At 40.4% G+C, this 23,527-nt stretch overlaps 1 protein-coding gene across 3 annotated transcripts in view; it reads right to left on the reverse strand.

Annotated features, from left to right (window-relative positions):
- Positions 1–1,029: 1,029 nt before the first annotated feature.
- Positions 1,030–23,527, reverse strand: part of LOC139687964 (zinc finger protein 585A-like) — a 34,612-nt gene continuing 12,114 nt past the window's right edge. For all 3 annotated transcript variants that reach the window (XM_071585339.1, XM_071585338.1, XM_071585340.1), the window contains 4 exons: positions 23,230–23,352; positions 18,881–18,963; positions 8,624–10,578; positions 1,030–2,345 (listed from right to left, as the gene is read on the reverse strand). In XM_071585339.1, coding sequence (XP_071441440.1) covers positions 1,387–2,345; positions 8,624–10,578; positions 18,881–18,963; positions 23,230–23,352 — 3,120 coding nt within the window. In that variant the 3' untranslated portion in view covers positions 1,030–1,386. The remainder of the gene's footprint in view (positions 2,346–8,623; positions 10,579–18,880; positions 18,964–23,229; positions 23,353–23,527) is intronic.

The following is a 23,527-nucleotide window of genomic DNA, read 5'->3' on the forward strand; positions in this document are numbered from 1 at the left end:
GGACATTACACTGCCAATCCCTTGGCATCTCTCGCTAATCTCTCCACCCTTTCCTCTCCTTCTCAAATGGCACAAATGACCTGAGCTGTTGGTCACCTCCCATAAAAACTACTACCCTTGACCATACATTTATATCCAGGACAAGCCACATCAAACCAAAATATTGCTTTCTTTATTCCAATTATGTATTGTGAGGTTTCTTAACAGTTTTAAAAAGAATTTTTTTTATAAATAGAAAATCCACATGGAGATACACAAAAATTTTTCATCTGTACTAAAAATTAACTTTGCATTAATGCTTGCTAGTATTTAATGTAAAAAAACCTGCCTATTGATTAGCCCACATACTAATAGAAGAGTTCTTAGAGTGAAGCCGTGCTTTTGACTAGCAATATTTTACACAGTGAAATATGACTAATGTTATATAACTGCTATGTACGGTATTTCGTCATAACATCTAGTTCCTTTAAAAGCCCCAAAATTTCAGAGTTTAAGAGGACGCCTCGGTAGCTTAAGTGGCTAAAGCACTCGACCGGATATTGAGGGATCTGGGTTCGAGTCCCAGTCAAGGCGAATGATTTTTACGCTCTGAAATTGTTGCATTAAACTGCTCCATTTATTTATTTACTAAGAAATATAATCTTGAATCGCAGGATTGCAATCTTGAGATGACTGCTCCTGGGACTAGATTTCTTGGCAGGTTCAGACCTTGCTTCAAAGGTAAGTCTTGCTCACCTTGATTGCATTTTCTGCAAGATGCCTTCTTAAAATGTAAATTGTTGATTAAATAGACGTCTCGGAGTAGTATTAGCAGGTTTTCCCTTGGCTCAGGGTGTCAGCTACTGTTTTGATGATCAACTCCATCATTGTCCTCGGGGTCCTGAGGCCCTGAGGATAATGATGAAATTAGCCATCAAAATGTTGGCAGTTGATATCATGACCCAGAGTGAAAAACCCAACAAGACTTCACTGCAATCATTGGCTGGGAAAATACAAAAACTAGAAGTTGCTTCTCTGCATTTTTAGGAGTTGGCAGAGGAGAAATTAATTTTAAAACATTATGGCTCGTTAGAATAAAACTTTTTCTCTTTTTACTTATTTTTACATAGCTATACAGAATATACATAGTCCTACAGAATAAAAAAGTTTACAGAATTAATTTCTGCTCATTTAAGACAATAAATTTCTTAACACAATTAAGATGAGTATCTTTACAATAGCAGCATGGCAACTCTGCACAAACAACATAATATTCATTGAGTTGAGTACACTGAAACAATATTGCATCTCAAATAACCATATTGAAAATATAAATTTTTGCAAAATAACAACTCCCTTTGATAAGCATCAAGAATGTCTTATGATGCGACATTTAACCACTTTATTTCATAAAATTGTTTCCAGTTCATCAGTAACATATACCACTTCTGAATACTCAGGGTCTATTACGATGGTCGTGTTCACCACCTCATTGCCAGCCACGTGGTCACTCTGGTCCACATGAGCTGACTTAATGACCTCCTCCAACATGCGGTCATCACTACCAACCCCTACAATAGTTTCACTCATATTTAGAAGTGATACAGCGAGGGAATCTTCATCCATGTCAGTGGCAGCCATTTCCGTATCACCTTTATACTGGGCATGAGTCCTTTCGTGTTCCTGAAGAAGCTTAAGCTGGGAGAAATTTTCAGAACAACTTGAACAGGAATAAACCCTTTTTGTATGACTGCGCTGATGCATCAAAAGGCATATCTTTCGAGAGAAGGACATGGGACAGAACTTGCAAGTGAAGGGGTTATAAGAGATATGCTCCACCAGATGATTGGAAAACTCGACTGCTGTCGAGAAGGACTTGTGACAATTGTTGCAGGAGTAGCCCTCCTCTTGAAAGTGCACTTTTTCGTGTTTGAGCAAACTCCTGTGGGTGGCAAAAGTTCGATCGCAAATGCTGCACTTGTACGGTCGTTCGCCCGGGTGGGATGACATGTGATTCTCCAGTTGGTACTTGCTATCAAACTTCTCATTGCAGAGATGGCATTGCCATACGGATTCATTCGAATGAGTGGCCTTGTGGATGCTTAGCGTGAGCTCAGTTGCAAAACACTTATCACACTCGGAACACATCAGTTTGGGTACAACCCTCGGTCCTTCGCACTGGAAAGCAGAAAATTCAGTCATTTCCTCTTCAGGGTGTTGCTGCTTCCTGTGCTTCTGCAGCTGATCCAAAGTTTCAAATGGCTCATCGCACACCAAGCAAAGCATCTTGCTGTGTCCCTCCATGTGACTGTTCATTGCAGGTCGGGATCTGAAGATGAGCCCACAGAGCGGGCAGGGGTACAATGCTGGAGATGGAAAACACAGAAGAGAAGCAAGACATCCAATTAGAAAAAGTCCACATGGCCTATTCTCTCCAGCAAGGTCCACAATTATTTAAGCATATTTTATTGCCAAAAATAAATTCCTAAAAGTTTAACATAAAGTGGATCTATGGTTCACAGTATTCCCGTAGGATATTTGGAACATTACACTCAGCTCAGCTTCCCCTCTCCGAGCTACTGAAAAGGTTCCTGATGTAAGCAATTTCCAATTCCCATTACAAATCAAAAGACTGATGCAATGGAAAATATCATGAAATGGAACCATATGCTCTGCTCCATCCTGCAAGGCTAACTTTGCATTATAATAAGTGGTGAAAATTGGTTTGCACTTATGCAATGGCATCAGCATGATCGATGCCCTGAAATGGCAGTATTTCCTGACATGCCTAAGGCGTCCTATGTGGCTGGTATTCCAAAGGATAAAAATAATAATCAAAGTTATACCACCAATAATTAAAAATTTTTTCACTTATTCCAATGATAATCTGTTTACTCATGGTTTAAGTGATACTTAGAAAGAAACTCTTGAACTTTTTACCTAGTTTAGGCGATGAAAGTGACCTGATTTTCAGGTTTTTTCATAGAACCAACACCACACTAGTATTTCAACAATTTCAGTGTAAAAATCTTTCACCTTCGATTGGATTCAAACCCAGATCCCTCGATGTCCGGCCAAATGCTTTAGCAAGGCGTCCTCTTAAACTCTGAAATTTTGAGGGCTTTAAAGTAACAAGATGTTGCAATGAAATACCATACACACAATGCCACAGGCATTGGTAGTCATGCACGACACGACATCTCATTCCTTTAAAACCCCCAAAATTTCAGAGTTTAAGAGGATGCATCGATAGCTCAACTGGCTTTTGACCGGACATTGAGGGATCCGGGTTCGAATTCAATTCAAGGTGAATGATCTTTACACTTAAATTTTTGCAATGAAATGCATATTAGCGGATGACTCCATCAACTGTTGCAACATCTCCCACAGTTTCTTGGAACGACACTAGTGTGTTGAAAAATCCATGATTGTTTCCATTTTGTGCTTTAGTGTACCCAATATAACAAGGTAATAATAAAAACATACAGCAAGAGTTTCATGGGTATGTGAACTTGGACAGCTTAGAAGTCACGAAAAATGATTTTCTGTTAAAGATAGCCTTTTATTTCATTATTTTAAATGAGGAAACATTTTTGAAACCTTCATGCACAATTTTGCAACATTTCACCAAGTATTCTGCCTCTCTGCAAAATTCTGGTTTTTCCAGGTTTGGTGAATCCCTATACATTTTAAATATTTCATAGTCGCTGGCCTCCGTACACACATTTAAAAATGGAAAGTATCACAGATTTTAGTTCTCAGTAAAGTAGTTATATTTTGATGCTTTGGCAGGTTGCCTGGTGATAGCAAGCATAAGAAATTATGATTTTCTATGGGTAAATTATAGCTATGGCTATTTGAAAGTCAGTCATTTAGGAAAAACACAACTGGAAAAGTTTATAAATAGTTAGATCATCTTGAGTTTTTTTGAAAATCGCAATTGTAAGAGGCAACCGATACTCATCAACCTTATTTCGAAACATAGGGTTATTTGTATTAAATTGTACACACTAAAATATATCTGTTAGCCTGCTAAAAAGAGAATATGTCCACAAAATCGTTAGGCATATTTTTATCCTAAGGATTTTTTATGGGGCCAGAGCTATTTTTTTAATAGAAATATATATTTTTTATTAATCTGATTAAGGGAAGAGGGAGCAAGAATTGGAGTTAACTAATGCAATATTTTGTAGCCTTATAGAAGTTAAAGGTAAAGTATTAAGAGATTGATTCTCTCGTTTTGATTCTCTCTTGCCCGCCTTATCTCTAACTGTTAGCATAGATCTCCCTTTCTTGCTTCCCGATAAAGATTTAACTTCGCTGTACAGCGCACCAATTTCACCCTTCCTATGCAAACTTTCCATGTCCTAACAGTCTTAATTTCGGCCTCTTCGAAGGCCGAAAGCTCAAGCAATCTACAATGTGAGTGTCCTTTTAAGTGTTACTATTTTATTTGTGTTCTATTGTACTGCCTATTTATTATACTGATCATCGATATGTATGTTTCTTTATATATATGAAAACGTATATATATATGTATATCTTTAAATTTATATATATATATATATATATACACGTACATATATATTCACACACATGTATTGCGTGTGTGCGCGTGTAGTACCTCAATACAATTAGATAAAGCGTATGAAGGCATTAATAATTTTAAAAATGTTACCCTTAGACGTTCCAAGGAAAGGTCTGTGAGCGTTATATTACGAGTTATCCTTTTATATTATTGACAATTATTTTAGCAAAGTGAATGGTGTTTATTAATGTACCTCTACTATTTTATGTACAGATATATTTACATAAGCTATCTCCATTTACGAACTATACACTCTCCATGAGAATAACTTCCGGCGTAATGTACTAAAATGGTAATTTTCTAATTATTTTCCAGGTTTAATAAATGTTATCTGCGTGCTTTTCCCAACCAAAGCCCTCTGCTCCCCTGTATAACTCCAAACAAAGCCAGGGCTGGCGAGTAATCTCATTTTCTCATGTCACGACCACACTTGGATTACGCACTTCTTGATTGCTGCCATCTCTAAGGAATGTAAATTCGCATCCCCTCACCGAATTACCATGAATACCTCAAGATGGACCACTCATTTGTCTGACTCTCCCAACGGTCATGCGTTAATCTTAGCTCTGAATAAATATAAAGGTTAATTGTTTAAAAATTTGATGCATCGGAATTTGATTTCGGTGGAAAACATGAAATTTTGACAATGCGGTGATAATTTATGTTCTATTGTATTGATTACCCTGAGTAATTATAGTACACCAGCTAAGCCCTGATTTTTTTCCTTCATTTAATTCACCATTTAAATATTAAGTCTTCGAACCATCATACGATGTCACCTTGTCGAATAGAATGGGGGTGGTATTATTGGCGGAGGAGAGTATGATTGGTTGAAATTTATTAATTAGGATTGAGAATTGTGGGAATGCAAATGATTCATCGAGAAAAAATTTGATGCATGGACGCCGTGAGCAAAGGTGGTTAAAAAGGAAGAAACAGGCTTTTAGCAAAGAATGTTAGGACATAAAAGGATATTAAAATACGCGGTTTTCAATAACTGTCCAATACAAGTATCTTACGGTAATGACTAATATACAGGGTTCGTCCGGAAAATAAGTGTACTGACTCCTGGGCTGGGCGCGCCTGGAGCGGCGCGCCCAGCTCTAAACAAGGAGTCAAGGTCAGTCTTGATCCAGTAAACAAAACTAATGCACGGCCTTCCCGGCGGAAAAAAGTCGAGAGTCAAACCCCACGCTTCTGGAAGAACTAGACGGTCAACCGCTGCTCGAAACAAAACAGGATCAGAACCTCTATTTCCGATTGAGTCCGGCAATGCCGCTCTCCAAATCCCTGCGGCCGATGCCTCGGACGCCGGCGAAATCAGACACTCGGTTAACACAGGCACGTCCAGCTATCGAGGATACGTAATTTACGCTGAGATCTGCGGGTCTTCATGCAACCATGATTTGTTTTTTTTCCTTGCAAATTGGCTGTGATTATGGACCTATCATGGAGCGCACTTCCTTCCCATGAATACCCAATTCCAGCGTGCCTGGATAATAAGCCTTACCCCATCTCAATTTCTTCTCATCTTTCATTATGTGGATATTTCTCACCAACTAAAGAGATTTCTCTCAATATAAAGGGATTTTTACCGTTATTTGTATGAATGCAACAATTCTCGTTTAATCAGTAGTGTTATAAATTACGGAAAAACCATCTAAAAAAATTAGAACTATTAGTCTAGAGAACCTGAAACGTCCTGAAATTTTGAATGTCCTTTGTTATTTTTGGTCAATTACCGTCCTTATCTCCCTTTCTCCGATTTTTGGAAAAAACATCTAGAGTAGGAAAGTACGCGACAAATAGCAGTTCTTAAGAAAATATAAGGGTGCTAAAAAACAAATATCTCCGTTCTCGAAAGTGGTCCGCCCAGCACCGCTCTGACGGGCTGCGATTGGAGGGGGGTATGTTTGCAAGCGACGCTGAAAAAGGCAGTCGGCTCTGAGCTGTGGTGTAATGAGGAGCTCTGTCAACGCGAACCTCCACGCTCGACCCACGTCACGGAACGCGATGCCGAAGTTTTTGGAGCAGCGTTATTCCATCAAATTTGCGGTAAAGCTTGGGAAATCGTCTACCGAAACTGGCGGTATGATTAACCAGGCTTACGGGGAGTCAGCCATGTCCAGAAACATGATCTTTCGGTGGCACAAGATGTTCGTGGAGGGCAGAGAAGAGGTCGACGACGAACCACGGCCTGGACGCCCATCAACGACACTCACCGACGAAAATGTGCGAAAAGTTCGCGATGTACTGAACTCTGATCGTCGTCTTAGTGTTCGGATGATAGCAGAGCAGTGTAATGTGCCAAAAATAATAGTGCACGAGATTATTAGGGAGCAATTACAGATGCGAAAAATTTCAGCTTCAGCAAAGTTGGTGCCGAAAGTGCTCAGTGATGATCAAAGACTCAATCGTTTGGAAATCGCGACACAACTTGCGGATCACTGCAAAAATGATCCACATTTCTTAGAGAACGTTGTTTCGGGTGACGAGACGTGGATCTTTGAGTACGACCCGGAGTCGAAGAGACAAAGTGCGGAGTGGCACACCCCATCATCACCCCGTCAAAAGAAAGCTCGCAAGAGCAAATCTCGGATCAAGGCGATGCTCATTGCCTTTTTTGACAAAAGGGGAGTCGTCCACTACGAATTTGTACCTGAACGACAAACTGTAAATGCTGCATTTTACGTCCAAGTGCGAGTCACCCGCGTCCGGCCAGCGATCAAAAACTTCTGGCGGCTGCATCACGAAAATGCACCGTCTCACACCGCGCTTTTCGTGTCGGACTTCTTGGCCAAGCACCCTTCCACCACGTCAAGGTTGTAGTATATATATATATATATATATATATGTATGTATATATATATATATATATATATACATAAAATATCTTCGAAATAGACCGCTCTTCGGCGACGCACAAATATGTAAAAACAAAGATTTAGATTTTTAGAATATAGAAACACAAAGAAAGGACACTCACAATTTGTTATTTGACGTTTCGACAGCACGGCTGTCGTCTTCAGAATGGCGTTCTCGAGGAAGAGCGGAGAGGATGTGCGGGGGAGAGGTGGGGGAAGGAGAGGTAAAGGGACCAATAGGAAATTAACAAGGGGGTGGAGGGGATATGTAGGCAGCCAATTGATGCATTCAGTGGGCTTGGTTCAGCCCGGGCGGTTTGAATGATTGGGCCACCCAGATATGCCCCATCTCGCGGGTTCTCACCTCTATTATACTCGCAGATTTGGGAAGGATTTCAATCACCGAAACAGAGAAGCAGTCGTCAAAAGATTGATTGTGGGAAGCGGTGTGAGTAGGGATGGGATAATTAAGAAAAGTGGGAGATTTGGTGGAATATCGGTGGTTATTCATGCGGAGGGAAAGTGCGGTCGTGCATTCGTCCACGTAGAAGGCAGGGCAGAAGTTACAGGAGAGGCGATATATAATATTTTTTGAGGTACAGGTGGCGAGTGGTTGGGAGTTGGTACTGAGTGAGGGGGAGGGTTTTAAAAGATGACAGCATTTGCAGCGTGGGCGGTTTCATGGTGTGGATAGGGGCGGGGGAGAGACGGGGGTGCTTGAAGTTGGATTTGAGGACTTGAAGATGTCTCGCAAGTTCGACGGGCGTTTAAACGAAACAGAGGGACAGTGTGGGAATAAAAGTGATGTGGACTGAGTGTTATTGATACTTGGGAAGAGGTCACGGATTAGATGTTTAATTTTGTGTGTTCCGGGGAAGAAAGTGGTGATAAGATTAGGGGATTTTGGGCGGTTTGGTTTTGGGAGGGGAGGGGAGGGGTTTTGCTTCTGTATTTGCAAAACAGCAAGTGCCCTTGCTCTGAAGTGGCCACAAGGTATAATAAAAATATGTGCACAGCACAAGGAAAACAAAATGGTTACAGACAAAAGGCTTGGAGTGGACAACCTAAAAGGCAAGGTAGCATAAAAATATGAAAGAGAAGGTGCAGCAGGATAGAGGAGCTTGGAAGGAAGACCTAAATTGAAAGATGCATGGATGGCATTGACAAATTCATAGAACAGCCCTTCACTCACCCGTGTGCTGGAGGATGCGGTGGCGAGACAGGAGCCTCGCATTGTGGAATTTCTTCTCACAAACGTCACATTCATAGGATTTGGAAAATCCCCTGGCCTTGCATGGAGTACTCCTGTGCTCCTTCAGGCTTGGGACGTCCTTGAAGCACTGTCCACACTTTTCACAAAGGAAAGGCCTTTCATCTAAGTGGCTCTCTAAGTGAATCTTCAGTTCTTTCTCACGAATGTAGAGCCTCTTGCAAATCTGACAACTGAAGCGTGGAAGGGTATGAATAACAGAGTGTGTGCGCCTGTGCTTCTTCAAGATATCCACATTTTCAAACTCTTCCTTACACTTTTTACACTCAAGTTTAGGCTTTCTAAAATGCGTAGCCTCATGTTCCAAGAGCTTTGACTTATGAGCTAAAGTCCGTGGGCAAAAGCGACATGGTAATTTTAACCGATGATGGAAAAGGCGATGCAACTCTCGCTCCTCATCAGTTTTGAATTCTATTTGGCATGGCCTGCAAATGTAGCTTTTCACCCTTTGATAGATCACTTTGGCTGATTGGGTTGAATTTCCAGGATTTAAAACTTTCACAGAATAGCATTTTGAAGGACTGCTTTCACCAGTGGGATGGGCCACTTTATCTTGATAATCCAATGCTGTACTCATGCTTGCAGTAGGTAGAAAATTAATGCTCGCTTTTACAGAGGACAGAGTGCGAATGTTCCCAGCGTGTGGAAAATTTACCTTTGAAATTAAAGAGGAAATATTGGCATTGGAATCTACAGGAGATGAAATATTTGAATCTGCATTTTCAGGGGGTGTGACAATAGCATTTTCAGAGGGAGAAATACAAGCATTTTCCTTAGCTGAGGACAAGGTATTATAAAGTGCATAGCTTCCCTTCTTCTTGGGCTTTTCTGAAAGGATTCTATTAACCCATTCCTGCTGCTTTTCTGTGAGTGTCGAATAAACAACACTGGCACCAGATAAATCCTTTCCCATAATTCTATCAGTACCTTCTGAAGGCTTGGATGACTTGCTCCTATGTATCCCATGAGATTCTTCATGCTTATGTAATTCCTCTTCATTTTCATAAAATACTTTTAAACAGTGAGAACATCGGAATACTAAATCTGGATGAAACACTGTTTGGTGAGAGAAAAGATCATTAAGTTTTGAATATTTCGAGCTGCAATACTTGCAGATGTAATTCAAGTGTACTTGTTCTCGGGTCTTGCTCGGAGATTGTAAGCCACAATCATCCACTTCACTTGGAGCACTGCTGGGGTCTGAATCTGAAGATGTGTTCCCACTACTTAATCCTTTAATACCAGCTTCTGTATTTGCTGAGTGAGACACGACATGCTTTTTAAATTCTTCTTTGTCATCGTAAAAAACCTTAAAGCAAACACGACAGCAAAACACAAACTCCTGATGTGCACTAGTATGATGGAACAATAGCTCAGCATTATACCTGAAACTTCGATCACAATATTTGCAAACATTGCCATAAACTTCTTTTGAGCTTTCAACCATGGGTTCGTCGGATGTCAAGTCAGGTGATGTACTCACTGCAGCGTTGCCTTCAGGAGGCGCTTGATCGGCTTCATCAGGCGCACTGCTGCTTGCATCAGTCTCCATGCTATCTTCGACGCGTTCGCTTAAATCATCGCTAGGTTCGCTCACATCATTGCCTAAACTACCATCACCGCTGAGAACCACAATTGGTTGATCACTGGCGGTAATTTCATTCACTTTGCTCAATCTTTTCTCAACCCCCAAAGAACTCACTGGATCATCAACTTTTTTTGCAATGTGCCCAACTGCTACGGGGTGTTTATTACACTGGCTTTCCTCCTTTTCAGTTTCAGGAATTTCTATATCACGTTTTTCATGCCTATTTACTTTTCCAGGTTCTTGATTAGGAGTTTTGCTAATGGCATCCAATTCCTTGTAATTCTTAGACCTAAAACAAAAAATATTCCATTAGGAAAGTATTACATGTGCAATCTAACATTGGAATCTTGATTTTAAAAGTATTTTCAAGAGCTAAAATAAATACTTGGCAATATAAAGCACTTTACATCAATGGTGATTTTATCAACACTCATTACCTAATTTCTGTGACTTTCAGTATTGCATTTTCATCACTGTGCATATTTTATGTGATAAGTATAAGGACATAAACTGGGATGCTTGATGAATGATTAATAGTATTTATATGATTTCATGTTTGTAAAGCATAAAATAGTATTATACTATAAACAAGTTAGAGCAGTTGAAAATATTTTAGCTGCACTAGTTTGATACAAGGGGCATTGTGAATCATAAGAGGTAATTTGCCATATCTTAGAATTCATGGAGAGTGCAAAATGATGCAAAAATCTTGAAATTTGGATGTTTTTTACTGTAAGATGTGTATATATCAATGATCTCTTATCTGCTAGCAACTCCATGCACATTCTCTGTCATAAAATCGCCCTGTGATTATTGCATTATCACCTTTGCCACAACTACGGCACAGGTACAATACTTGTACCACTCTTTCACACCATTATGTCATTAAACGCAACACTTGTTCTGCTCTTTGACACAATTATGGCATAAATACAACACTTGTCTTTGTCCCAGGAGGCATTGACCACATCGAGGAGAAATGTACCATAAGGGGCAAGTTTAGACGGCTGGTACTTAAATTGTTTTCTCCTGAAGTTCACTTTGTTATATGATTTAATCATGTCTTCCAGACATAGAAAGATACAACATAGCACATTCTGTACAAAATAATATGGAAGTACAACACTTAGGTCAACATGCAAGGAGCCAAATCAACAGCCCAACAAGATAACCTGAAGAAAAAAAGCAGCGGAAGACATCTGGGGGACAAACGATTCTATACACGAAGAAGATGACCAGCTAATGAAAGAGATTCTTAAATGTGGAGAGGGAGATTCCCTTGCCAGCAGCTGACCTCCACTTCATAGTAAAGGAGTTCTTAAATACAATGGGATGATAAGAAAAAACATTTTAAGGAAACTCCCTGGGAACAGAATGGGTGCAGGGTCACATGTCGAGAAAGTGAGAGCCCCTGGTGTGTTCGGAAGAAAATATCAAAAGAGTCCAAGGTAGCAGTGACTAGAGAGGTTTTATAAAAATATTTTCCAAGCATAGAAATGGTTTTGCATGGAATTTGTGGAGCGAACATTTTTAAATGCGTGGAGGAAAATTTCAGCTCTGGTGATTGCAGGAGGGAAGAGAAACACCCATCCGTCCAATAAGAAAACTTCAACTCTTTCCAGTCTAATTTAGCATAAAATTATTTGCCCTAACTGATGTCCTGCAAAAAGCAACTTCATCTTGTTTCTCAAACAAAATTTTTTAAGCTTACCATAAATACCTCTGTCTCTCTCTCTCTCGTGTACATAGGTCGTCCCTTGATCATTTTAATCAGAATTTTGCATTCGAAGGTTGACCTATATTTGAGTATGCACAGTATTCCCTCGTCCCCATTATAAGTCAGAATGAACCCAGAAAATGAAGAAAGGTTTGGTGTTAAGTTGAGCAAAAATAGTTTATTTGATAGCCCATTCTAACAAATTAGGCTGCCTTAAAAATATTACTAATTAGCAGTAACAGCAGAGTATCAAATTATTGACCAATAAAGTCAGAACCCTTACCATTCTTTTTGGTATATTCTACTGAAATTATAATGCACTTTAACTTAATGATATTAAAGTTCAAAAAGAGAAGATGATGCAGAGCCAGGAATGGAGTACAGTCCATCCACAATTTGGCAAATAACCATTAAGGTTATGCAGTATGGTACATATACTCTAGCAGAAGCAGATGATGCCACCTACATGCATACATATGTACTTTTCAACTCCACAGTTTCTCATGATATTATTCAATGAAACTCCAAATTATAACTAAATACATTATCATTTCATTTACGTGGTCTGCCCAAAAAACACCCAAACTGGCGCAATCTGGCAGCCATGACGTGGACTATATCCCCGCACACCAGCGGCGCCAGTTGCCTGAGAGCCAATGAGCCGCCGCCTGTGCTGTGCTTGGCGCATCGTCGAGCTTGCTTGCGTATGGCGCCAGTTATGTTGTGTTCTGTTGCCCTTGCTTTGGCTGTTTGTCGAAATTGGAAATTGAAGAAATCACGGAGCAACGAATCAACATCAAGTTTTTTGGTGAAGTGCAGTGGTAAAAGTTATCAATGTTGACAGATGTTTACGGCGATAATGCTCTGAAGAAATAATTCGCTTTCAAGAGGGTTGAGCATTTTAAAGGTGGCCGACAAGATGCCACGGATGAAGGCCAGGATGACCTTCAACGACAACATTGATCGCGTGCCGTCCCTTGTCCTCACCAATCGTCGAAAAACTGTCCGAATGCTAGCGGATGAACTGAATTGAAGAAAATCAACAGTGCACACTATTTTAACTGAACATGGTGGATGGCTCCTTCACACCATGACAATGCACCAATGCACATTCCGCATTGATTGTTCGCCAGTTTCTGGCAAGAATAATTCAATCGCCATCCTTGATCATCCTCCTAATTCGCCAGATCTCACCCCTTGCGACTTTTCCCTATTCCCTAAATGCCAAAATGTGATGGGGGGGAAATCACTGGGAAGATGTGAAAGACACAATTAAGCAAGAAACGAAGAGAAAACTAAAAAGCCAAACTGCCGAGGACTTCCAAAGGTGCCTTAAAGAGGGGAAAAGAAGATGGAATAAGTGGATAGCAACGAATGGAGAGTACTTTGAAGGGGACAAACCTAGGCCGACTAAATATTGTAAAATAAAGTTTTTGTGGCCTCAGTTCATGTATTTATTGGACAGGGTCTAAATGGAGAGATTCAATAATCAATAGATTAGTAATACTATCATGCAAATATGCATTAGGGATTGCAGTTGGTGTAATCTTAAACATATGCAATTTTGGTCAATATATTTGAAAGGCAAATCTTACACAGCCATCATCTCATGAAATCCTGGTAAAGCCAAGGTGACAGCAGCAGCACAAAAGAAGACCAAATCACTCTGAATAGGAACTTTGAATATTATGACAATGTTGAGGACAGAAAAATTAGAGAAAATGAAGCGAGAGATTGAAAAAGGAAATATAAATGTTTTAAGTTAATGCGAGGTGAAATGGAAGCATATCAGGGATATTAATATAGCAAAGAGGATGAGAGCCAGCGAGGGGCTGCCACAATATTGAACAAAAAGGTTAGAAGAAGCATAGTCAACATAGAGCAAGCAATGCACAGAATATTATCAGCAGAGATAAAAGCAGAACCAGCTAACTTGGTCGTTGTACAGGTATATGCCACCAACCAATCATAAGGAGGAAGAGGTCGATAGGATATACGATTAGTTAGAGACTATAATAGTGTGTGTTCTCAATAGGGTGCGTTTCAGCAGCGAAATATTTGATAGTGATGGGGGGTTGGAATGTGATGGTAGGCAAAGGAGAGGATGGAGATGAAGTGGAGGACTACAGTTTAGATACGAGGAATGACCACAGGGAGAAAGCGGATGGACTCTGCAGGAGACAGAGGTTAGTCATCACCAACACTTGGTTTAGATGCCACAAAGAGCAAAGGTATACATGGAAAATGCCAGGTGACTCAGAAAGTCGTCAGTCAGATTATATTACGGTTAGGCACAGATTTAGGAACAGCGTCATCAATTTGCAGTTTCCCAGGAGTAGATGCATAGAAGGCTCAGATGATAATTTTGCAATCATGAAGTGCATCGAATTCAAAAAGACAAGGCAGGAGTGACAGAATAGGAAATTAAATACGAGGGGGGACCCAAAAGTAACGGGAATCGGGCTGCGGTGGGGAGCGAGAGTGGGGGAAGCCTTTGTTTGGCCTCTCGTACTTCAGGCTCATGCCTCCTGCATCAGTATGTGCAGCACCATCAATGTGGACCGGACTGATTTGTCTGTCCGTGAGAGTTTCTTCAGTGAAACAACTTTTTTTCATTTCAGCAAAAAACGTGATGGCGGATTATCAAGAGCAACGCGCTGCAGTGAAATTGTGTTTCCTGTTGGGGAAATCGGCCGCGGAAACTATTGTAATGCTCAAGACTGCTTATGGGGAAGTTGCCCTAAGCAAGACCAGAGTCTACGGGTGGTTTACGTTTTAAAAATGGTGAAATGTCAATTAAAAACCAACCACATTCAGGCCGCCCTTCAACATCAAGAACTGACGAAAACGTCAACAAAATCAATGCCCTCATTCTTGAAGACCATTGCAGAACCATTGATCAACTCTGTGAGATGTCTGGGTTGTCATGGAGTTCAATTCAGAGGATTCTATCTGAAGATTTGTATATGAAAAGGGTTTCAGCCAAATTTGTCCCTCGCCATCTCACTAACGAGCAAAGGGAGCATCGAGTTCAGGCATGTTTTGAGCTTCAAGATCAGCTCGAAGAGGACCCTGATTATTTTTCAAGGTGACTACTGCTGATGAATCATGGTGCTATGGATACAATCCTGAAACGAAGCAGCAATCAAGCCAATGGAAAACAGCTGGCTCTCCTCGTCCAAAAAAAGCTCACCAAGTGAAATGCTCATTTGTTTCTTCGATTGCAGAGGTATTGTGCACTTGGAGTTCGTTCCCCCTGGGTCAAACTGTCAACCAGAAGTTTTACCTGGAGGTTTTGAAGAGATTGAGGGAGAGTATCCGGAAGAAAAGAGCAGACCTTTGGCACACAGTCGACTGGTTCTTCCATCATGACAAAGCGCCTGCTCATACCGCCCTCTCCGTGATGCAGTTTTTGACTAAAAACAGTATGGCATCGATTGTCCACCCTCCCTACTCACCAAATTTAGATCCCTGTGGCTTCTTTTTGTTCCACAGACTCAAAGGGACATGAAAGGAAAGTGCTTTGACACTGTGGAGGAGGAGATAAAACAAAAATTGCTAGAAGGCCTGAAGGACATCCCGATAAATGAATTTCAGAAATGTTTCGAACAATGGAAGCATCGTTTGGGGAAGCGCATTGTGGTCAATGGGGAATACTTTGAAGGTGAACAAAATATAATGTAAATATATTGAGAACTAAAGAATCTATAACAACATTCCTGCTATTTTTGGGTACCCCCTCGTATAGATACATTAACTGGCATGACAAGGATGGTGTATCAGCAGATCGTAGAGAAAATCATGAGAGAAGGAAAGGAGCTGAGCACTATCAAAGAAAAATGGAAATATATCAAAAAAGAGATTTCAAAACACACAAAAAACTATTTATTTATTTAACGTCTTTCTGTTAGGGCGAGATTTGGGCTTTATAGCTCATTACCCAGCACATGGCATTTATAATTACCTGCCCCTGTATATTAAATTTATAATTACAAAAGCCCAAGCCCTGGGAAAGAGAAACCCCCCAAGGCAGGAATCAAACAGTGACCTCGGGGTTGGGAGACGAGGGCGTTACCCCGCCACCACCAGAGCAGGGCAAACTATACGAACTGTTAATATGAAAAGGACAAGGAAACGATGGATCACAGATGAGATGAGTAGAAAGATACGAGGTCTGTTCAATAAATACGTGAACTGAGGCCATAAAAACGTAATTTTGCAAAATTTAGTCCACGTAGATTTTGTCCCATTTTCAAAGTACTCTCCATTCGTTGCTATGCTATACTTATTCCATCTTCTTTTCCACTGTTCAAAGCATTGTTGGAAGTCCTTGGGAGTTAGGCTTTTTAGTTTCCTCTTCGTTTCTTGTTTATTGTGTCCACATCTTCCCAGTGATGTCCCCTCATCACATTTTTGCATTTTGGGAATAAGTCCTAGGGGGCGAGATCTGGCGAATGAGGAGGATGATTAAGGATCAAGGCGATTCAATTATTTGCCAGAAGCTGGCAAAAAATAAATGCTGGATGAGCGGGTGCATTGTCATGGATCCATCCATCGCTTTGAGTCAAATTTGGTCGCACACAACGCACGCAATCTCTCAAACGCTAGAGCACTGTAAGGTAAGACTCAGCATTTACTGTTTGTCCTTCAGGAAGAAATTCATGATGAACAACACCTTCCAGATCAAAGAAAAGAAAGGAGCATGACTTAGATTTTCGATCGGCTTTTTCTTGATTTTTTGGTTTGATTTAATCCACTTACAACGGATGTTTTCTTCAGAGCATTGTCACCGTAAATAGCTGTCAACATTTCAGTAATTTCTAGATAACTTTTACCGCACTTCACCGTATAAACTGGATATGTTGATTCGTTCCTCCATGACTTCGTCAATTTCAATTGTTGACAAAGAGTAAAAAAAAGGGCAACAGAAACTAACGTAACTGGCACCATAGTGCGTAACTCACCAAGCACAGACGTCTCCTCATCGGGTCTCAGGCAACTAGTGCCGGAAGCAGGCCGGGCTTTAGTCCGCGTCATGGCTGCCAGATTGCACCAGTTCGTGCATTTATTGGACAGACCTTGTAGATTAGAGAATGAAATGGAAGAATGTAACCACAGAGTTAGGAAGGATGAAGTATGAAAGAGTTGAATAATTGATTGGAATGAGCGACAGATAGAGCAAAAAAAGAATGGTGGAAGATGCAGTGCTAGGAAATGGAGAGTTTCAACTAGACTGATACTATCCATTGCGTGATTTTCTGTAAATTGAAACATCTGGCAAAAAATCTAGGTTCTTCTCAAATGTCACCGTCCAGTCACTGGTAATGACCCAAGGTTTAGACACAAAAATTGAAAGAAAAGAAAGCAAGGAGATAAGAGGGATGCAAACAAAAAACACCTATCATTACTGGAGGCCAATCACGAGATACTATCGAGACTCTCGCTGAAAGGAGCCCGCTGTACTTCCTAGCTGTTCTTCTGCGCAGAAGAAGATTACCATGTGGGTGTTAGGAAAGAATAAGAACGCACAGAAGATGAACTGAAGAAAAAGGAAGACAACAGTGACTTTTGTGGTACTCACGAAAGCATATGATAAAAGCAGAATCTGAAGTAAAGAGGGCTAGAGAAGGCACTACACAAGAACAACTGAAGTTCTGAAGGACATTAAGGCAAAGGTGATTTTCAGGGGAGCTCTATCAAAAGAGCTTGAAGACATGAAGGCAGGAGTCAAACAGCGAGATGGACCATCACCAATGATGGTCAAATCAGTACTGGATGAAGTGATGAGACAATAGAGGATATGCAATGGCAAAATGGAGATACCACAGACATTCATGGAGGACAAAAGGGATAATAGAGCAGAGGCAGAAGGCCTAGCCTTTGCGGATGGCATAGTAAGGGATGGAAGAGGGCGCAAAGAAACCACTTAACAGCATCCATATGAGAAGCCAGAAAGGTAGGACAAAAGATGAACTGAACACCTCTAGGGATTGGATGATATATAAAAGGAAGAAATAGTGGCAGTGAGGATATAAAAGAGAGGATGAAGCCCAACTTGTGACCAAGGAGGTGTATAACAAAAAGAACATAACAACAGATGCATAGATCAGACACAATGAGACAATTGCGAGGAACACTATACCATATGCAGCTGAGACAATAACACAAGGAAGACATGGAGAAGAACAAGAGAACAAAGAAGAGAGGAAGATTCAGAGACCAAAATGAGTCAGAAGAAATCAGAATGAAATGGGAAACATTTTCTAGACATGTATTAAGGATGAACAGGGACAGATTGACCAGAAAGATATGGGAGACAATGGGTAAGAAGGGAGGAAAGACGGAGTGGTTTGAAAGACAAAGTGGGTTGTTCAACTGGGAAAGGAATGGATTGAGATGTGAATCACTGTTGAAGAAAAGAAAAACAGGGGCAATAAGTAAACACCAGCTAATGTAAATAGGAGATCAACAAAAAATGAGGACAGGTGAGAGAAATACCAAAGGGAAAACCAAGGGAAGAGGATACTAAAAATTTCAGGGAGAGAAAGGAAAGAATCAAGAAGTTGAGGCAGGAGAAGAGACAAACAAAACCATGACAGAGCAAACTGTAGTCCTACAGATACTCTCATGGAAGAAGGAATACAGATGCAGGGCTACAATTTCAAATTAATACTTGTAACACAAGCCAATGGGTGTGTGGTATGTAGGTCTTGACATTCAAAATTGATCTGGCAGTAAAATGTACCAAGCTCTTTAATCAATAAACTAAGATTCAACTTTCACATTACACTCATTACATCAGGATTCCACGGTATAGGGTGCTCTCTAATTCACTCTTCTATGCCAAATGGCTTAAAGTTATGCTAATTCTTACCTAAAATATGTGATGAAAGCAGGGATACTTGGATCTTTATTCTGGGTTGAATGTACATTGAGCTTTTTTACATCTTGTAAAACCTGAAAATCAAAATGAAAATACTCCACTTAGAATACACAGCACAAACATTGCCAGAAAATACTCCAACCACTTCACTATGACAAATCAAACATTTGGTTCAAGTAGTGAGAATGGGATTTGTATTCATAGAAGTCTCATGACAAATCTTTCGTGTACCATATAACGAACCCAATTTGTAGCCCCAGATTCCTAGTTAATGGACAAACTCACATAACATTATATTTCATTTTGCAAATCCATTTTTTTTTATGTGGTACCATAGAGTTCTTAATTCTCCCCATGAGAGAGTGCAGGATTTTTTAATTAGATAATCTACCAGTTAAGGTAGGTTTTGGATTGACACATCTACCAAATAAATAATTTGTTTCTTCAAACAAAACACAACCCAACAACCTGCAAAAAGCCCCTCTTCCTCTCTTAGTACTTCCTTGCTTCCTTCACCCCTTCCAACATCCCAATCCTATTCCTACCCCTTCCTCGTTTGCCTAATGTTCTCCCTTCTATCACAGTCTTCAACATCCCGCTGTTAATCAATATCCTTTTCATCATTTTTCCTGTCTCCTTGTTATTTCTCCCAATAATCCCCTATCCTCTCCCACCATACAAAGTACTTCCTCATTTGTTTTCTTCTCTGTCCATTTCACCTCCTCCACACCCACATTTTAAGAGCCTCCAAACTACGAGGGCGATTCGAAAAGTAAGGTCTCCAATTTTTTTTCATTAAAAATAAAATTTATTCTCAAATTTGCATATATTTTTGGAAAGGTTGAGCATTTAGTTATTTTTCTGCCGAGTCGCCTTGATGATCAATCACTTTTTGCATCCTTGTAAGCAGCTTTTTAACACCGGCGTCGTACCTTTCTCCCACCTCGTCACTAAACCAACTGGCGACTGCTTCTTGCACTTCCTCGTCTGACCTGAATTTCTGTCCTCCAAGGTGTTTTTTGAGAGCGGGAAACAAGTGGTAGTCGCTGGGGGCAACGTCCGGGCTGTAAGGAAGGTGGTCGATGATATCCCAGCAGCCGAATTCATTCAGTAGGGTGGTCGTTTGATGTGGCACATGTGGACGTGCATTGTCATGATGCAAACACACTCCTTTGGTGAGACACCTTGTTGTAACCAAGGATCTCAGACACAATATTCCGCACGGAGAAGTAGCCACTCTCTTCATTAAGGCATTCCTTAATCTCATGAAGGGTAATTCTCCGGTTATTGCGCACCATCTGGTCAATTGGAGCCACCGTTGATTCTGGCAAACTCGGCCACCCCGACCGCTGCTCATCGTGGACGTTTTCCCAGCCATCAAAAACCTCCCAGCCCCACTCCCGCTCGTTTTTGATGCCCATACACTTCCACTAAATGGTTATAAATTGAGATCGGAGCAGTCGTCAGTTGGCTTCGCGATGCAGTGGGAGAAAGGTGCGAAGCCAGTATTAATAAAAAGCTGCTCACAAGGATGCAAAAATTGATTGATCATCAAGGGACTATGTAGGAAAATAGCTAAATGCTCAACCTTTGCAACGATGTACGCAAAGTTGAGAATAAATTTTATTTTTCATGAAAAAAAATAGGAGACCATACTTTTCAAATCGCCCTCGTACATCTATCATCCTGCATCAGTGACCATATTTCCGTGCAGTACATAACTACGCCCCAAGTCAATTCTCATTGAGTCTTTTCTTAACATCCTTGCTCAACTTCCATATCATCAACTCCTTCCTCATAAAAGCCTCTTTGCCTTGTGCAATTCTTCTCCTTACATCCCTACTTCTAAAACCATTTTGGTCCAAAACACTTCCGAGATATGTAAACTGTTCCACCTGCTCTAGTTTTTGCCCTCCTATTTTAATGTTACGCTTAGCCTTCTCTTTCTCCAAAATCGCATAACCTTTGGTTTCTTTCCAATGATTCTCAATCCACATCTATTGCACCTAATCCCCAATTCACTCAGCAATGCTTACAACCCCTTGGCTGACTGACAACATAGAACTTGGTCATTGGCAAGCCTAACTGATTTAACAAATTCCCCGCCCACTTTCATTCCTACCTACAGTTCTTCCCATGCCTCTTTAATCATTTCCTCTGCATACAGGTTGAACAGCAACGGTGATAATGGGCAACCCTGCCTCACACCTCTTCCCAACACTGCCCATCTGGACTCCCCGTTCCCCACTCGCACCTGAGCAGTCTGAGACAAGTACAGGTTGTGGATTAGCCTCCTGTCCCTCCAATCTATTCCTATTTTCTGCAACGTACTCATTAGTTTTTCCCAGTTCACTCTATCAAACGCTTTTTCGAAATCTACGAAACACGCAAATACCTCCTGGTTGTATTATATATTCCTCTAAATTAGTGATCTCATTACTGCAATGGCATCCTGAGGGCCTCTTCCCTTCCTAAACCCAAACTGATCATCCCAATAGAGGATGTTAATTAGCGAAATGGTGATATGAAAGACATACATGAAGGACAAAAAAGATAAGAGCACAGATAGAAGGTTTAGCCTTTGTATGCCTTGATTTTTTTTCAAGGACAACTCAAGGTCATTAAGGTTATATGTTTAAGAAATTAAGCAGGAGAACAAGTTTAGAAACAGCCATTTAATTTTGACTTGTATCAATGAATGCAGATTTATTAAAATCTCAATAAATTTCCATGACTTTCCAGCATTTTTCAAATGACTAAAAGTTGGTCAGGGCAACTTTTTTCACTAACTTCAACAAACAAACAAATTTCACTTCTTGAAAGACTTATGATCAGAGTTCAAGCCAATGAGGAAGCAAATGAATGCATTTAAGTAAAACATCAACCACACAGATCACTGATTTACTTTCCCTTTATTTTTACGTGGAGGGAAACTAAGCAGAGACACTGAAAGTACTACCTTGATCAAAAAGTTCCCGGAATAACCACCGTGTGGCGCTACCATCGTTCCGATTTGAGTTTTGTTTTTTTTGTTAAATTGGTACATCTGTTGTTGATATTCCCTTTAAATCTTAGTGTCATAACTTGACATTTGCAAAAGTTACGTAGCCAAGAGTACATCTATCTCTGTGTGTGTTGGCGATTTTTTACAATTTCAGAAATGGATTTAAATTTGCAACAACGAACTTGTATTAAATTTTGCGTAAAAAACGGATTTAGTGGCGCACGGACGTTGGAAATGTTGGAAAAGTGTTTCGGCAACAATTCTCTAAAAAAAACGGTCGTTTACCAGTGGCACGAGCGGTTCAGAAGTGGTCGTGAGTCAATCGAAGATGATGAACGCAGTGGCAGACCATCGACATCGAAAGTCGGTGAAAAAATTGATAAAGTAAAAGAAATGTTGGTCAATAACCGCAAATTAACCATCAGAGAAATAGCGGAGGACTTGAACATTGCCTATGGATCCGCCCAAGACATTGTGGTTAATGATTTGGGTTTCCGTCGTGTAGCAGCAAAGTTGGTTCCAAAAGACCTCAATTTCATGCAAAAAAGAGACCGTGTTGACGTCGCAAAAGACATGATATGCGAGGCTGAATCCGATCCCACATTCATCAAAAGGATCATTACTGGAGACGAGACGTGGGTTTATGAGTACGACACGCAATCCAGACATCAGGCAAGTGAATGGCGTTCACCAAATGAGCCGAGACCAAAAAAACCACGTCGTTTTCAGTCAAAAAAGAAGGCAATGCTGACGGTTTTCATGGATTACAACGGTGTAGTGCATCATGAATTTTTGCCAGAAGGCCAGACAGTAAACAAAGAGTATTATTTGGGCGTTATGAGACGTTTGCGTGAAGCAATTCGCCGAAAGAGACCAGAAATGTGGGCAGAAAACTCGTGGATTTTGCACCATGATAACGCACCGTCGCACAGTGCTATCATTATTCGTAATTTTTTGACGAAAAATGCAACAAATACCATCCAACAGCCACCGAATTCACCTGATTTGGCTCCCTGTGACTTCTTTCTGTTCAATCGAGTTAAAAAACCATTACGGGGAACGCGTTTTAGCAGCCGAGAGGAAGTAATGGAAAAATCGCAGGAAGCACTGATGGACATACCGAAAACCGAATATAAAAAATGTTTCGAGGATTGGATCAAGCGCTGGCATAAGTGTGTTGCAGTCGATGGGGATTACTTTGAAGGGGACAATATAGATTTAGATGAATAAACTTGTATTTTTAATTTTCTGAATAAATTCCGGGAAATTTTTGATCAAGGTAGTAGTTCCTGCAATTTAATGACATTCTCTTTAAACAAAATTCTGATTCAATTACCTTAAAAATAGCATTGATTTTCTTCTGGGCAGCAACAACTTGACTGATAAAATCAACAATAACATCCAGCATTGCTATACATTTCCTGCACACAAGTAGTGGAGGCCCCATATTACTCGAAACCTAAAGAAAGAGTCAACTATTCTCTAGATCATTCATTAAAATCAATTTATTTAAATTACCAGCAGTCAAATGTTTTCAAACTAATTATAGTGACAGGCATAATTAAAAGATGTCCTTGTTTTTATGAATAGTGAGGCTCACTAAGCATTTCAAAATTGTTGAAACCATAGCAGCT

The sequence above is a fragment of the Hetaerina americana genome, unplaced genomic scaffold (assembly GCF_022747635.1).
Source record: "Hetaerina americana unplaced genomic scaffold, ioHetAmer1.1.p SCAF_2, whole genome shotgun sequence".
Taxonomy (NCBI): domain Eukaryota; kingdom Metazoa; phylum Arthropoda; class Insecta; order Odonata; family Calopterygidae; genus Hetaerina; species Hetaerina americana.